This window comes from Phodopus roborovskii, unplaced genomic scaffold, assembly GCF_943737965.1.
Source record: "Phodopus roborovskii unplaced genomic scaffold, PHOROB, whole genome shotgun sequence".
NCBI classification, from domain to species: domain Eukaryota; kingdom Metazoa; phylum Chordata; class Mammalia; order Rodentia; family Cricetidae; genus Phodopus; species Phodopus roborovskii.
The window spans coordinates 514,207-530,750 of record NW_026126441.1 but is presented as its reverse complement, the minus strand read 5'-3'; the positions used below and the strand labels follow the sequence as shown (position 1 = coordinate 530,750).

The 16,544-nt window shown below is 47.8% G+C and overlaps 1 protein-coding gene across 1 annotated transcript; it reads left to right on the top strand.

Annotated features, from left to right (window-relative positions):
• Positions 1-146: 146 nt before the first annotated feature.
• Myorg (myogenesis regulating glycosidase (putative)) lies at positions 147-7,521 on the top strand. The gene is made up of 2 exons (XM_051187565.1): positions 147-304; positions 3,396-7,521. The coding sequence occupies exon 2, from the start codon at positions 3,457-3,459 to the stop codon at positions 5,605-5,607; it is 2,151 nt and encodes a 716-aa protein (XP_051043522.1). The 5' UTR covers positions 147-304; positions 3,396-3,456; the 3' UTR covers positions 5,608-7,521.
• The last annotated feature ends 9,023 nt before the right edge of the window (positions 7,522-16,544 follow it).

Here is a 16,544-nt window from a genome sequence, read left to right as displayed (position 1 = left end):
TAGAGGCGGGCCCAAAGGGCAGAGCTAGGGCGGAGAGAAGAAAGTCCGGGCAAGGCACTTGCAGCTTCAAGAGGCTGTGGGGGAGGGGCCGGGAGCCAGGGGTGGGGCTGGAGGCCCAGGCCTGAAGCCACATTGGACGGCTGGGCGTGGCCAAGTAGCCCAAGGGCGGGGCGCAGGAGGGGCTACGCTGTGCCTAGCCAGGCAGCAACCCGCAGGGGCTGTGGCTGCTCAACTTCTGTTAGCGTTGGAGAGAGAATCTGCCGGGAGATCCCTTCTCCCCGTCTTCTGTGTGGTGGTCACTGCGGTGAGTGAGCCCAGTACGAGGCCTTTGAGGCTGAGGGGTGTTGAGCTGCCTAAGGAGCAGTTTCTGAACTTTCGTTGGTAGAGCGCCCCTGGATACCTGAGCCCCCCTCCTCTAGGCCAGAGGGTCCCAGCCAGCGACCGGTCCCTTGACCTTCCTCTGCCCCTTTGGGCCGTGCCGGGTGTGGCTCCAAGGGTGGGTGTCAAGTATTCCAGGCTGTGTTAGCACAGTCACTTGATCTTTGTGGAGCCTGTCCCTGAGCAGGGGAGGGAGATGGGCAGGATCGAATTGCCTTTGACATTTCCACTCCCCTTCCAACTGTGTCCGACAAAGGACTCTGCCGTAAGTGGCTCAGTTGGGCTGAGTCGGGCTGAGTCGGGCCCTCGCCCTTAAACTGTAGGCTAGGGGCCGGCAGCCAAGACTGAGGTTGAGTGTGAAGCCAGCGGGAAGAGGCTTCTTAGGCTGAGCCTATAGGAAGGCCCTCTCCGCCGATCCCACCTGCTAGTTTTAGCCTGTGTTTGGCCACATGGTAGACGCGACAGATTACGGGGTCTTGAACGACACTAAGAGTGGAGCCACAGAGTCCCACAGCTGCAATACCAGATGCCATTAAATTGCCCCTTTCGCACCCCTAAAATCTTCTGATCTGCCTGCGGCAGCGCTTAAAAAGACAGGCCTCACCGGTCCACGCCCATTTCTCATTATGGGAGGTGGAGGCAAAATTTCGGATCCCAGGAAACTCACTGGGATCCCCGGTGACTGCTGACAAGCCCTGTTTTCCCATCTGTAAAAGGGACGCAACAGCTCACAGTGTTGTTGGTGTTAGATGCTGCGGTTTCCTTTGGAAGAACACAGTGAGGCACTAACAAAGTGGGTGCCTAAGTCTGTGGGCTCCTGCCCTTCATCAAAGAACCGAATAATACTAAAAATTGGTTCTCAAAACCCAAGTGGTGAAAGGGCTTTGGAAACCATCAAAGTGAGCTTTTCAGGCCCCCAGGGGTCATAAGGCCAACTGAATATATGTTTTAAGGCTGAGGGGGGTCTTTCCCATTTAGAACCAGACCCCTCTCCTTTTAACCCCTTAGTACTCAGAATGTAGCCTTGGCTGTTGAGTAAATGACAGAAGTGTGCATTTGTCAGGCTTGGGACCCCACAGCCTTCTTTGGGTGTCACTTAACTTTGTGAGTGTATCAGCAAAGGACACTGTTACCTACAGGAGGCTAGGGCAACTCTAAATGTGTAGGTGGAGAGGAAATAAGAGGCTATTCCAGACTGGGGTTGGGCAGCGACGTGACTGGAGTCATTAAAGTTGTGGGGAGGGATAAAAATGGTAATTCCAGCAGAGGCAGGCAGATCTCGGAGGCCAGCCTGGTCTACAAAGAGAGCTCCAGGACAGCCAGGGCTGCTACACAGGGAAACCCTGTCTCAAACAAGCAAACAAAGATAAAAGAATGATGCTAAAGTATTGTCTTCTAGGATCTGCACATGACTTTTTTTTTTAAGATTCATTTGTGTTCATTTTATGTGTATGAGTATTTGCCTGAATGTCTGTGCACCATATTTGTGCCTGGTGCCTGCAGAAGCCAGAAAAGGACATTGGATCCCCTGGGACTGAGGTTACAGACAGTTGTGAGCAGCCACGTGGGTGTTAGGATTCGAACCCTAGGTCCTCTGGAAGTTAAGTGCTCTTAACTGCTGAGCCATCTCTCTGATCTCTGCACCTGGCATTCTTGACAGATTCTGAATGGAGAGCTGGACAAGTAGAAGAACCTGAGTAGTTTTCCACCTTGGAAGTCACTACAGACAGAGAGACAGACACTGGCATCTGGGAAGCAACTGATTACTATCTGCCAGTCTCTCCTTCCCCCCAGCTGGGGAGTTAGGCAACCCATTGGCTGGCAGTGTGACTGCCTGTGTTTGCATGTGGCAGGTACTTTTCTTTTGTTGGACTCTGCCCTTGGGGGTTGAGACAGGAGTTAGTGGCCTTTAGCAGAGGGTTGAAACAAACCCAAGTTTTCCTGCATACATATTTCAATGTTTAGCATACTTTGTGTGAACATTTATATGTGTGGTGGTGGGCATCTGTTCCCTGATGAGCTAAGGAGAGATTATCAGGCTAGACGGCTGAAATCTACCAAAGCAGGTGACTTGAGGATTTAGGTTAGGGAATGAGCTTGGTAGTCTTGAGATAGACCTGGTTGGGGTTGGAATCAGAAAAGGAGCTGAACTCAGATGTGGTGATGTGTGCCTGCAATGCCAGCTATCCAGCAGTTAGGCAGGAGGATCACAGTCAGGGCCACTTTTCTGGGCTGCATGGAAATGTAGCTGGAATCATATCATGTCTCGAGCTTTGATTGCACAGCTTCCAGCTTCCCTCCTGGGAGCAGACAAGAAGCATGAGCAGAGAAATGGATTTACTTGATACTTAGTGGCTTAGAGCCAGGAGAGGTTGTGAGCAAAGGGGCAGGGCAGAGAAGCAAGATCTTTCACCAAGCTCCTGCTTCAGCCCCAATGTTGCACCCTAGTTCTGCCTTCCTCCAAACCAGTCCCTGTGACTGGATGTGACTTTCGGTGCTTTCTTTAATTTCCAGATAGCCATCTAGTTGGACTCAATATCAAATTCCATGACTTAGGTGTCCCTTTTCCCCTTGTCCTTGACTCTCTAGAGGCAGGGAAGCCAGCCTACTGATTGCCCTGTTCTTTAACAGAATTGGGTGGACCATTGGCCCTTTCTTACCAAGGCCTTACATGTGGTAGAGTAGTCCCTCTTTTTAGCCAGAGCTACTTCAGCCCTCCTTCTTGAGGGGCTGTCTGCTCATGCTACGACCCTGGACAGTGCCTTGCTTCTCTGGGTTTGTTTTTCCACTGGGAAAGAGTAGAAGCATACTTTCTCATTCCCATGGTTCTCTCCATTCACAGTTCTCACCAATTTGGCAAGTGGTGGGGCCTAAGAAAAAGGAGGGTAAGACATTGATTGTCCTGGACAAGAGCCCTGCCTTTGCCATTTGTCAAGCTCTTAGGCCCCTCTTCTAGGCTGCAGAAATGGAAATACGGTGGAAGAGAAAGCTTAATGTCCTTTTTCTCCCTTTTGCAGGCTCCCGCAGGCCATATTCAGATGGGCTTGGTGTGCTGGTTCCTTCCTTAGTAGGGGACTAATGCCCCAGAACCTTAGGGAGAAGAGCCAGGTCTACCCCCGACATAGATCTGGTAGTAACGCAGGCCCCAAAAGCCTCAAAGCCATCCCAGCAGCAACCATGTACACTTTCCTGCCTGACAATTTTTCACCTGCCAAACCCAAGCCCAACAAAGAGCTGAGGCCTCTGCTGGGCTCCGCGGTATTGGGACTGCTGCTGGTGCTGGCGGCAGTTGTGGCCTGGTGCTACTACAGCGCCTCGCTACGCAAAGCCGAACGCCTGCGCGCAGAGCTGCTGGACCTGAACCGTGGCGGCTTCTCCATCCGGAACCAGAAAGGTGAGCAAGTCTTCCGTTTGGCCTTCCGTTCGGGTGCACTGGACCTCGACTCCTGCAGCCGGGAGGGTGCCCTGCTTGGCTGCTCCCGAACGGCCGATGGACGCCCGTTGCACTTCTTCATCCAGACTGTACGACCCAAGGACACTGTCATGTGTTACCGCGTGCGCTGGGAGGAAGCTGCACCAGGGCGTGCTGTGGAACACGCCATGTTTCTGGGAGATGCTGCGGCGCATTGGTATGGCGGCGCAGAGATGAGGACGCAACACTGGCCTATCCGCCTGGATGGCCAGCAGGAGCCACAGCCATTTGTCACGAGCGACGTGTACTCTTCTGACGCCGCATTCGGGGGCATCCTCGAGCGCTACTGGCTGTCTTCACGCGCGGCCGCCATCAAAGTCAATGACTCAGTGCCCTTCCACCTGGGTTGGAACAGCACTGAGCGTTCGATGCGGCTGCAGGCACGCTATCACGACACATCTTACAAGCCACCAGCTGGCGGTACCGCAGCGCCAGAACTCAGCTATCGCGTGTGCGTGGGCTCAGATGTCACCTCCATCCACAAGTACATGGTTCGGCGTTACTTCAATAAGCCATCCAGGGTACCAGCATCAGAGGCCTTCCGAGACCCCATTTGGTCCACATGGGCGATCTATGGGCGCTCGGTGGACCAAAACAAGGTGCTGCAATTCGCCCAGGAGATCCGTCAGCACCGCTTTAACAGCAGCCACCTGGAAATCGATGACATGTACACGCCTGCTTATGGCGACTTTGATTTCGACGAGGGCAAGTTCCCCAATGCCACTGACATGTTCCGCAGCCTGAGAGAGGCTGGTTTCCGAGTCACACTTTGGGTGCATCCGTTTGTCAACTACAACTCCTCGCGCTTCGGCGAGGGCGTGGAGCGTGAGCTGTTCGTGCGCGAGCCCACGGGCCGGCTGCCCGCGCTGGTGCGCTGGTGGAACGGCATCGGTGCGGTGCTGGACTTCACGCGCCCAGAGGCCAGAGACTGGTTCCAGGGACAGCTACGGCGCCTGCGCTCACGCTACAATGTGGCCTCCTTTAAGTTCGACGCTGGTGAGGTCAGCTACCTGCCCCGGGACTTCAGCACCTACAGGCCTCTGTCCGACCCCAGTGTGTGGAGCCGGCGGTACACCGAGATGGCGCTGCCCTTCTTCTCGCTAGCCGAGGTCCGCGTTGGATACCAGTCACAGAACATCTCCTGCTTCTTTCGCCTAGTGGACCGCGACTCGGTATGGGGCTACGACCTGGGACTACGCTCTCTTATCCCTGCTGTGCTCACGGTCAGTATGCTGGGCTATCCGTTCATCCTGCCCGATATGGTGGGTGGCAACGCGGTGCCAGAGCGCACAGACGGCCGCCAAGATGGGCCGGGGCCGGAGCGCGAGCTCTATGTGCGCTGGCTGGAGGTGGCGGCTTTCATGCCTGCCATGCAGTTTTCAATCCCGCCCTGGCAGTACGACCCAGAAGTGGTAGCCATCGCACACAAGTTCGCCGCTCTGCGCGCCTCGCTAGTGGCGCCACTGCTGCTTGAGCTCGCTGGTGAGGTCACCGACACTGGCGACCCCATCGTGCGCCCCCTGTGGTGGATCGCACCGGGGGATGAAACGGCCCACCGCATCGACTCGCAGTTCCTTATCGGGGATACGCTGCTGGTGGCGCCAGTACTGGAGCCTGGTAAGCAGGAGCGTGATGTCTATTTGCCCGCCGGCAAGTGGCGCAGCTACAAGGGTGAGCTTTTTGACAAGACGCCGGTGCTGCTCACGGATTACCCCGTCGACCTGGATGAGGTCGCCTATTTCACCTGGGCGTCCTGACCCACTTCAAGACCTAGGAATCCCACAGTCCTAACCCCAGCCTTCATGCAGAGTTTTAATCCTTTACCATACCCAAACGGTGCGCCCTCAGGAAGTTCCCACCTCTATATCGCTTAGGAAATGAGTACAGACTTAAAAGTGCTCCAGCGAACAGCTGTAGGTGAGACCTGGGAGGGGAAGTATGGAAACAACCTCCTGCCCCAGTGCACAGTCCTAACAGCGCCCCACCCAAACCCCGGGACCTTCTCTCCAGTCTTCAGAAACCTCTTCCCTGGGTTGGAGGGCTGGGAACTCAGGACAAAGGTCTGTTCTTTCTGTTACACAGGGTCTGATTTTTAAAGCAGAGATATCTCTTCTTCCCCTGACCTTTGTAGCCATCTTTGTCCTCTGAGACGAGGAACCGATTCTCTTCAAAGTTCCCAAATAGTTTTTTACCATATTTAGAAGGTGTACCTTTAGCTGGGCAGTGGTGGCACATGCCTTTAATCCCAGCATTTAGAAGGCAGAGACAGGCGGATCTCTGAGTTCAAGGCCATCCTGTCCTACAGAGTGAGTACCAGGATAGCCAGGGCGACACAGAGAAAGAAAAAAAGTGTACCTTCTTGGTGACAGCAGCTAGTTTCCCAGCACACACCTGAGCAGTCATTGACCTGATCCTATTCCATCTGGGAAAGAAAAGATACAGATGTTTGGTTTGGCCTGCTGACAAGGAAGCAAAAGGTCTCTTCCCAGGCAGTAGGAGAGCTGGGCTCAGCCTGGACTAATTGTCTCTGTGAGGAGACTAACACTGCACTAACCTATTTGTGTATACAGCAGACTCAACCTTGAACCCATCCCTGGGCCAGAAGTGCCTAGTGGGCAGACTTGCAGGGCCATGCAGGCTGGACTCGATGCCTTAATTCAAGAACCTGTGTCTATATGTGTGTATGTATGTACACACTCGTATCTGAGAGAGGGAGATGTGCCCACCATGGTCTCCGAATGCACAGAATGAAGAGAATATCCCTGAGGCTGGATAAGCCTAGAGGGAGGATGATGCAGGGGCAAACTCAAGCCTTTGATTGTTGAGCTAGCCCCTTCCCAGATGGTTTCCCTAGGAGAGTAGCAGCACCAGTTTAGGAGTTCATAACACTAGAGCTGGGCTGAGGAGGTGACTCTACTGAAGGTAAAGGCCCTTCCTTCCTGGAAAGCCTGACAACCTGAGTTCAATCCCAAGATCATATGGTAAAAGGAGAGCACTGTAGGAAATCAACAGCCCTTTAAGATTACTCAGCTGTCTCGCTCTGCACACATGTTCAAGTGTGACCTAAAAGGGAACCATGTTCTCATCCCCGCAGTGATGTGTTTGGCACATGAATGACATTGCACATTGATACACACATGTGTCGGGGAAGGTCTTTTATCTCAGGAATTCACCTGTTCTAAGATCAGCTCCAGCCAGGGTGAGTTTTTCCTGACTCTGCGGCTATGTCTTCAAGAGTCACTTGCCAGAGAAGGTGGACAACAAGGTAGAGCCCAGCTTCCTCAGCGGCTCTGACAACAAAGCCTGTGCCCCAATCCTTCATTTTCTCTGGGTGAAAAGCCCTGCGCTTCAGGGTTCCCACAGATGCCTGTCTCCAGTGCCAATTCTTTTGTTCCTTTTTGTTGGTAATGTTGAAGACAGAACCCTGGGCCCCAAGCATACTAAGCAAGCACTCCTCCAGGGAGCTACATCCCCAGTCTTCAGCTGGGTGACCTTGAATAAGCCGCTTAACCCCACTGAGCCTCAGTGTGTGTGTGTGTGTGTGTGTGTGTGTGTGTGTGTGTGAAAGAGATGATGATGCCTACCTCCAAGGTAATTTTAATAATAAGCACGGATATATGGAAAGTGCCTGGCACAAAGTAGGTGCTCAATAAAAAATAGCTGTTGTGGTATTTGTTGTTTTCTTGCTTAAAAATGAGGATTACTTGGGATTTTAGAAGACTTATTTTATGCATATGAGTGCTTTGCCTGTGTGTACATGTATGCCTGGTGCTTGTGGAGATCAGAAAAGGGTAACAGATCCTCTGGAACTAGCATTCTGGATAGTTGTGTGGCATCATGTGGGTGCTGGGAATTGAACCCAGGTTCAAATGCTCTTAACTGCTGAACCATCTCTCCAGCCCTTTCTGGCCTTGTCCTGTCCTCCATCCCTGCCTGTCCCTCTTGTGCAATCCAAAATTGTCTTTCCTGTACATTGGATCTGGCAAGCCTAACGTTGCTCCAAAAAAAAAGGCCTCTAGCAGCCTTGCATTCACTGGTCTCTCCCTGCACCTAAGATGTTGTGTATTTTTTGGTGGGGGTGACATACAACAATCTGGAACCCCTTTCTCTAGAGGTAATGGGAGGACCTGAATGGCCACTGAAGGTTAGGAATGTGTTAAGCTTTAGCCAAGAGGGTTTTCCAAGAGAATTTTGGCTGTCATTCCCCATCTTCTGCGTGAAGTGTTTCTGATTTCTTGCAAGAATTGGGCTGGTTCTCCTCTTCAGGCACCCAGAACCCTCGTTCCCCAAATCCAGGGTGAGACTGACTGGCCCCTCCATCCTCTGGCCACTGTTGAACAAAGACTCTTCACTTGGCCCGCCAGGGGCACAATGAGTTAACTAAAAAGCAGAACAAGAGCTTGGTATGCTGCCTCTATTTTGCACCTGCTTCCTTTGCACCAAGTCATTCTCTTATAGTCTGGTGAATTCCAGGAACAGAGCCCCCAGATAAACATCTGTGACAAGGGTCAAAACTACCCCTACCCAGAGGCAATTGAACAAGGCCTGCCAGACCAATCCTGAGATAATGATCAACCAGGCCACAGTTGGGCCAAGGTAGATGAACTGTGCATGCCTCTTAGTCTGGGTTCTGTCCCTTTTCTACATAATCCAAAAGCTACTATGAGTATCTCTAATGCCAGGGCTGACGACATTGCCCCCCTTGTCTTCCTAGTATAGAAATGCTGATTAAAATTCTCCCGATTTTCACTACTTCTCTGTTTTGGGGTCAGATTTGTCAGGTTCCCTAGAATCTGACCTAGCAACATTCTCTACTTCAGACCTTATCAGCCACATTCTATTGATAGACCTTCAAATTCAACCCTCACAACACGTCTACAGCCATACCATCCTGAACATGTCTGATCTTGTCCAACCCACACAGCAGTCAAGGAGAGCTATCCAAAGTTCAGTCATCTCTCTTGTGGGATGGGGGAATCTAGGTTGTGGTTGGTGCTCAAGTCTTCTAAGATCTGATCCTTCTCATGGCTGTTTCACCCACGCACTCAGGCACGTATATTTGGGAAAGCATTGGAAGAAACCCTGCCTCCTATCCTGGGAACAACTGTACAGCTAATCCTTGCCAGGAGAGGTCTGCTCAGACTTAGCCTTGAAGGAAAATTCAGTGGCCACTGGGTGGTTTCCTTTCCTTCCATTGTTTGGCTCCAAGGGTTTCTGCTGACAATCCCCACAGGGTACACCCCAGCTCTGAGGCACAGCCTGTTTTTTTAATCTTGAAGCTAATCATTTACTTCAGCAAACCCAAGGATCTTTCCAGCAGCTTGATAAGAGGGGAGCTGTTAAGCTTTGAGTGGTAAGCCCTAAGGGGCATTGGAGGAGATATAGGCTCACTCAGGAGGCCCTGTTCCGGGTGTGCCCAGTCTAGAGGATGTGGGAAATCATGCCCTTGTGACCTGTATCTTTGCACTGCTTTTTCCTTCCCAGTTGCTTTTCCCATTCCAGATTACATAACACCGAGTGGAATGAGGGTTGTGGAGTAGTCTGAGTTCTGACTGCCTACCTACATCACAGGGGGCAATAAGAGGAAGCTGGCACCACCCTCCAGCCCTCAGATTAGTAAAAAATTGGGTCAGACCAAAGGCCAAGATGACTGGAGAGGCCTGAACGACATGAGGGCTTTGCCCTGCATGGTTCCTGCACCTGCACAGAAATTTCTATTATGCTTCATTCCTTAAGGTTTTCAGTTCAGCAACCAAGGGCCTTCTGTGGAGATATGTCATTGTTTTCATGATCAGGAGGGCATTTGATTTCCTAGAGCCTTGTGCCCTAGGAAAGGAAACTTTTCTACCTCCCTTGTAGGGTTAAGTCCATCAGTTGCTGCTTCACCCTAGGTGAGGAACAAGGGGATTCCAGAAAGATCACCTCTAGGTACTGGCAGGAAATAGGATGGGTGGTTATTGGGGAAAGCTTCCAGGAGAAGCAGATCTGGATTTTGGAAGGCACCAAATTGAAGAAGACATTGAATCTTGCCCACCTCTCTGCCCCTTGAAAGGTGAAACCACATCTAAAACCAAGGAGGTAAGCTACCCTTCTCCACTGCTGAAGTATTTACACAGTCTCTTAGCCGGTGTCCACCCTGCAGACCCTGCCCGAGAAAAGACATGTTATCCCATGAGCATTCTTCTTTGTGCCTGAGTCATGAAAAGAGATAATGGTCACTTTCTAACCCTCACAGTCTTTATGGACAAGGCCCTAGTTGCTTCAGTTTGTTCAGGTCCAGGAGGTTTAGTCTATTCCATTTAGGACATTCACTTCCTCTTCCCTTTCCAGGGCTCATGATTAGCTTTTCCTTCCTACTGTTTTTTGTTTTCTTTCTTTCTTTTCTTTTCTTTTCTTTTTTTTTTTTTTTTTTTTTTTTTTTTTTTTTGTTGTTGTTGTTGGTTAGTTGGTTGATTGATTTTTCAACACAAGGTTTCTCTGTGTAGCTTTGGCTGTCCCAAAACTCGCTCTGTAGACCAGGTTGGACTCTGACTCACAGAGATCACCTGCCTATTTCTCCCGAGGTCTGGGATTAAAGGTGTAAGTCACCACCTCCTGGCCCATCCTACTACGTCTAACCTCTGCTCTTAAGAACCTCATTAATTTGTTCCCTAACTCTGACTACTGATGGTTCTGCCAGGGCCCTACATTTTCTAGGCATGACCCTGTCTCAAAAGCAGAGTCTCATGTAGTCCAGACAGGTCTCAGATTCACTATAGAATGGCCCTGACCTAACTCTCACTCCTGATTGCCCTGCCTCAACTGTCAATACATTTGACTATTTTGGGGGTTTGTTTGTTTGTTTGTTGCTTGTTTTGTTTTTGCTTTTGAGACAGGGTTTCTCTGTGTAGCTTTGTAGACCGGGGCTGGCCTTTGAACTCACAGAGATCTGCCTGCCTCTGCCTCCTGAGTGCTGGGAGTAAGAGTGTGTACCACCACTGCCTGGCTATTTTTAAAGGCAAGTCCTCATAGTGTACCACAAGCTGACCTTAAACTCACTATACAATCTGTGTTAGCTTTGAAATTGAAGTAATTCTCCTGGCTCATCCTTCCAAATGCTGGTATTAGAGGCATGAGCTTCTATATCTGACTTAAAATATTTTTAAGTCTTAATTTTTTAAAATGTATTTATTTATTATGTATACAGTGTTCTGTCTGTATGTATCCCTGTACACCAGAAGAGGGTACCAGATTTCATTACAGATGGTTGTGAGCCATCACGTACTTGCTGGGAATTGAACTCAGGTCCTCTGGAAGAGCAGCCAGTGCTCTTAACTGTAAGACCCTAATTTTGGGGTCCTGATGGGCCCATGGGAGAGCCCCGAGACACAGATACCAAACCAGGAGGTGCAACAAGCAAGAGGTGTTTTTTGAATGAGTACACTCCAGTGTCAGCAATCCCGGGAAAACTGCACACCCCTCAGAGGGGCCAGGCCCCTTTTAAAGAGTGCAAAGCGGCATACATACATACATGGGACACAAGGTGATTGTACTTTGTAATTATGCTTTGTAATAAAAGTATAAAGTCATTTTTGAGAGATCACCCAGGTGTGACCTATTCTTCTTTAATGGAAAAACAACAGAATGACAGGGAGAGACCCCAGACCGTCCAATAGTCGGGCATAACCCGGCCAGGACCGTTCACCTGGAACCATTTGTTCCAGGGTTGGGACCTATTTCCTTGATGTGGGCCACGACCTGGGAGAAACTTCAGTTATTCCACAAAGGTTTGATGATTCAATTACTAGCCCTATTTAACAGAATCAGCCTAGCACATAACCATTAGCCCCATTGCCATAATAACCTTTCATGTTCTCATAATTCCTGTTCTTTCCTCCCATGTCAACGTCCATTCTTTATGATTTTCTATATTCTGCTTGCAAGAATTATTCTCCTGCCCCTTTCCCACATTCTTACTCTACAGATTAAAGTCTTTTATTTCTTTCAAATCACTGAGCCATCTCTCCAGCCCGTCTTAATATTTTTAAGACTTAGTATTTTAAATGCTTAAAATATTTTTAAAGGAATAAGCAAAAGAAATGTAAGGCTATACTTTGGAAACTAAGACATTGAAGATAACAGAAAGAAGTGGCCATAAATTGTAATGCATACTACTGTGAAAATGGCAACACTTCACTAGCCTACAGACTCCGTATAATACCTACCAAAATCCCAGCTAAATTCTGTGTGGAAATCAACAAGCCAAAATAAAATTCATAGTGAGCCAGGTGTAGTGGCATACACCTTTAATCCAGTCCCAGTACTTGAGAGGCAGAGGCAAGTGGATCTCTTGTAAGGTCAAGGCCAACCTAGTGAGTTCTAGGCCAGCCAGAGCTACAAAGTGATACCCTGTATCAAAAGTGAATTAATAGATAAAATTCACAGAGAAATCTAAGGGGCCCAGAATAGCCAAGGCAACCTTGAAAAAGAACAAAGTTGGAGGACTCATACTTTTCAATTTCATACTATTACAAACCTACAATAATAAAGATAATGTAATACCAGCATGAAGATAGACATATATTGTCAGGTGTAGTGGCCTATGCCTTTAATCCCAGCACTTGGGAGGGATGGGTCTCTGATCAAAATAATGAGTTCCAGAACAGCCAAAGCTACATAATTTTCTAGACAAGTACATCCTGTCTAGAAAAAACAAAACACAAAACAGATAGACATACAATCTAGGGATGGTGAGCTGTCATCTAACTGGATGAGCATGTGCTGTGCAACCCTGACAACCTGAGTTCAATCCCTAGAACCCACATAAAGGTGAAGGGAAAGAACTGACTCCCAAAGTTGTCCTCTGACCTCTATGTGTGCACTGTGGTGCATGTGCAACCCCCCACCCTGAATAACACACAGACACACACACACACACACACACACACACACACACGACTTCTTTAAAAATTGAAAAATGAGTCCCTCTGTTGATGATTCAGTGATCAAGAGCACAAGCTGCTCTTCCAGAAAACTGGGTTCAGTTCCCAGTAGCCACATGATGGCTCACAACCATCTGTCACTCCAGTTCCAGGATCTGGCGCCCTCTTCTGCCCTCTAAAGGTACTAATGCTCACCTAAAGCTCAGGTTTACCAATAAATACAGCTTTAAAAATAAGGAAAAAATACAGTTCAATGGGATCAGTTCACGGGAATGGGTTTGAAAATCCAGAAATAAATCCTCACATTCATGGTCAAACTCTGTGTTTGTGTGTGTGTGTGTGAGAGAGAGAGAGAGAGAGAGAGAAAGAGAGAGAGAGAGACAGACAGACAGACAGACACTGGGTCTCCTATATACCAAGCAAACAAACGTTCAACCACTGAACTACACTTCCAGGTCAGGAGTCATTTTTTTCAAGCAATAGCTGGGTGAAGGAGAGCAGTCTGGAGTGATAGCTCAGCAGGTAGGAGTGCTTGCAGCTCTTCCAAGTGGGGTTTGGTTCCCAGCAGCCATGTCACATGGCACACAGCTGCTTGTAATGCCAGCTCCAAGGACTCTGAGGTCTTCTAGCCTCTGCTAACACCTGAAAACACATGGCATGCACTCACACAATAAAAACAAATCTGTTCGTTTGTTTCACAACAAGGCCTCACAGTGTGGCCCTGTTTCACTTTGTAGGCCAGGCTGGCCTCAAACAGACATCCATCTGCCTGCCTATGCTTTCCCCGCCCCCAGCACTGGGCTTATCAAAGATATATGCCACATGCCCTGCAGATCCATTCACTTCCTTCCTTCCTTCCTTCCTTTTCTTCCTTCCTTTCTTTCTCTTCTTTCTTTCTTCCTTCCTTCCTTTTCTTCCTTCCTTCCTTTCTCTTCTTTCTCTTTTCTTTTTAAGTATAATTTAGTGTCATGAAAGGGAAGAGTCCTCTGGGCAGTAACTAGAACGAACATACATTGCCTAGGAATAGTTTCCTACTTTTTAAACAATCTCTATTAAATAGCTCTGGCTGTACTAGAACTCACTCTGTACATCAGGCTGGCCTGAAACTCACAGAGATCCACCTGCCTCTGCCTCCCAAGTGCTGGGATTAAAGGTGTGCACCATCACTGTCCAGCAGAAATCATTTTTTTAAATAGCTGGTGCCAAGACCATGGAGTACTCACACAGTGTTATTAGTGTTGGATCCTCTACAACTATCACATAAAAAATTAATTCAAAGCCGGGTGGTGGTGGCACACGCCTTGAATCCCAGCACTCGGGAGGCAGAGGCAGGTGGATCTCCGTGAATTTGAGACCAGACTAGCCTGCAGAGCAAGTTCCAGGACAGGCTCCAAAGCTACACAGAGAAACCCTGTCTCCAAAAATAAATAAAAATTAATTCAAAATGCATTACAGGCCCAAATAAGACTCCTAGAAGAGTCAGTCCCAGTGGTGAAAGTCTGTAACCCTAGCTACTTAGGAGGAGGCAATAGGATCACACATGAAAGCCTGCCTGGGCTACAGTGAGCCCGTTCTTCCAACACAAAATAAAAGGAGAGCTGGAGATGTATCTCAGTGGCAGAGCATTTGCTGGCCCACACACACACATGAGGTCCTGGTTCGAATCCCTTGTACTGAAAAGAAAGTATATATGTAAAGCTCCATCACCTTAGGTCACACACTAAACATATATGCAATCTCCATTACCTCATTACCTTGGTTCACACATATGAGACACTACAAATACAGTCAACAAAAGAAAAAAGTTCACCAATTTAAATTCATTAAATTTAAACACTTTCATGCTTTAAAATACATCACCAAGAAAGTAAAAGGAAGGCTGGCAAGATGGCTTAGTGGATAAAGGCACTTGCCACCAAGCCTGATGATCAGATAATTACTAATAAATGCATGAAAAGATATTAAAAATGATATTTCACCAGGACAGTAAGGATAAAATTACTGAGATATCACTTAATCCTTACTAGAGTGTCTATAATATTTTTTAAAAAGTCAGTTATAACTATGGTGGTTTGAATGTAAATGGTCCCGAAAGGCTCATAGGGAGTGGCAGTATTTGAAAGGACTAGGACCTATGGTCTGTTAGAATAGGTATGGTCCTGTAGAAAATATGTCACTGGGGGTGCTTTAAGGTCTCAAAATCTCAAGCCAGGCCTAGATGGCTCTCGGTCTCTTCCTGCTGCCTGCTGATCCAGATGTGGAACTCTCAGCTGCGTCCCCTGCACCAGGTCTGCCTGCATGCTGCCGTGCTTCCTACCTACCGTGACGATAACAGACTAAACCTCTCAACTGTTGGCCAGCCCCATTAAATGTTTTCCTTTGTAAGGGTTGTTGTGGTTGGGCTGGAGAGGCGGCACAGTGTTGAAGAGCACTCACTAGCTGTTCTTCCAGAAGTCCTGAGTTCAATTCTCAGCAATGACATGTTGGCTCACAACCATCTGAAATGAGATCTGGTGCCCTCTTGTGGCCTGAAGGGATACATGCACACAGAACACTGTATACATAATAAATAAATAAATCTTTAAAAAAAAAAAAAAAAAAAAAAAAAGAGTTGCTGTGGACCTGTAAGAAAACAACCACTTTAAAGCCAGTCTAGAAGTACCTCAAAGGCTAAACATAGCCACCACCTGATATGCAATTCTACATTTAGTTATATCCAAGGAAACAGAATTTTATTCACAGAATTTGTAGTGTTTTAAATAATAGCTAAAGAAAAGGAACAATTCAAATTGGGTCAACTAAATATGGCATATTGAAACTATGGAATATGGAGTACTAGTGCATGCTACAAAATGAATGACCCCGGAAAATACTAGTCACAGAAAACTACATATTGTATAAGTCTACTACATGGCATGTCCAGAACAGGCAAATCTGTAAGGGACTAAAAGTAGATTGGTACTTGCCTAAGGTTTGGGAGACACAGCATGACTGCCGATGGTTATGGGGTTTTGCTTTTAGTTTCTTGAGGGGTGATTTAAAATGCTCTAAAATTGTGCCAGGCAGTGGTGGCACACACCTTTAATCTTAGCACTCAGGAGCAGAGCCAGGTGGATCTCTCTGAGTTGGAGGCCAACCTGATCTACAAAGTGAGTTCCAGAATAGCCTGTCTTAAAAAAATAAATAAATAAAATTGTAACCCCCACAATTCAAATAATGTATTTAAACCCATTCAAGTGTACACTTTAAAATGGGTGTTTCATATGGTATATGAATTATATTTCAACAAAGTTGTAATCATAAAAGTGGAATGAAGAAATGACATATTATAACATGAATAAACCTTGGAAACATGCTACGTGAAGAAAAGCAAGATACAAAACTCACAAATTGTATGATTCCACTTATGTACTTATTGTTTGTTTGTTTGTTTGTTTGTTTGTTTTGAGATGGGTCTGAAGTAGCCCAGGCTGGCTGTGGACTTTCCAGCTGCAGAAGATGACCTTGAACTTCTGTTCCTTCTTCCTGTACCTCCCAAGCACTGGGCTTACAGCTGTGCAACACCATGCTCAGCTGCAGGATTCCAGTTACATGAAATGCTGAAAAAAAGGAATTTTACTCACAGGAAGTAGGGTAAGTGGCAGCCAAGAAGACACGAGAATGCTTACTAAAAGGTATGACAGTTTCTTTTTTTGAATGTTAAGAATCTTCTAAAATTAGGTAGTGGTGGCAAGAATTACACTGCCTTGTGAATAAAGAAAAAAAAAACCTAT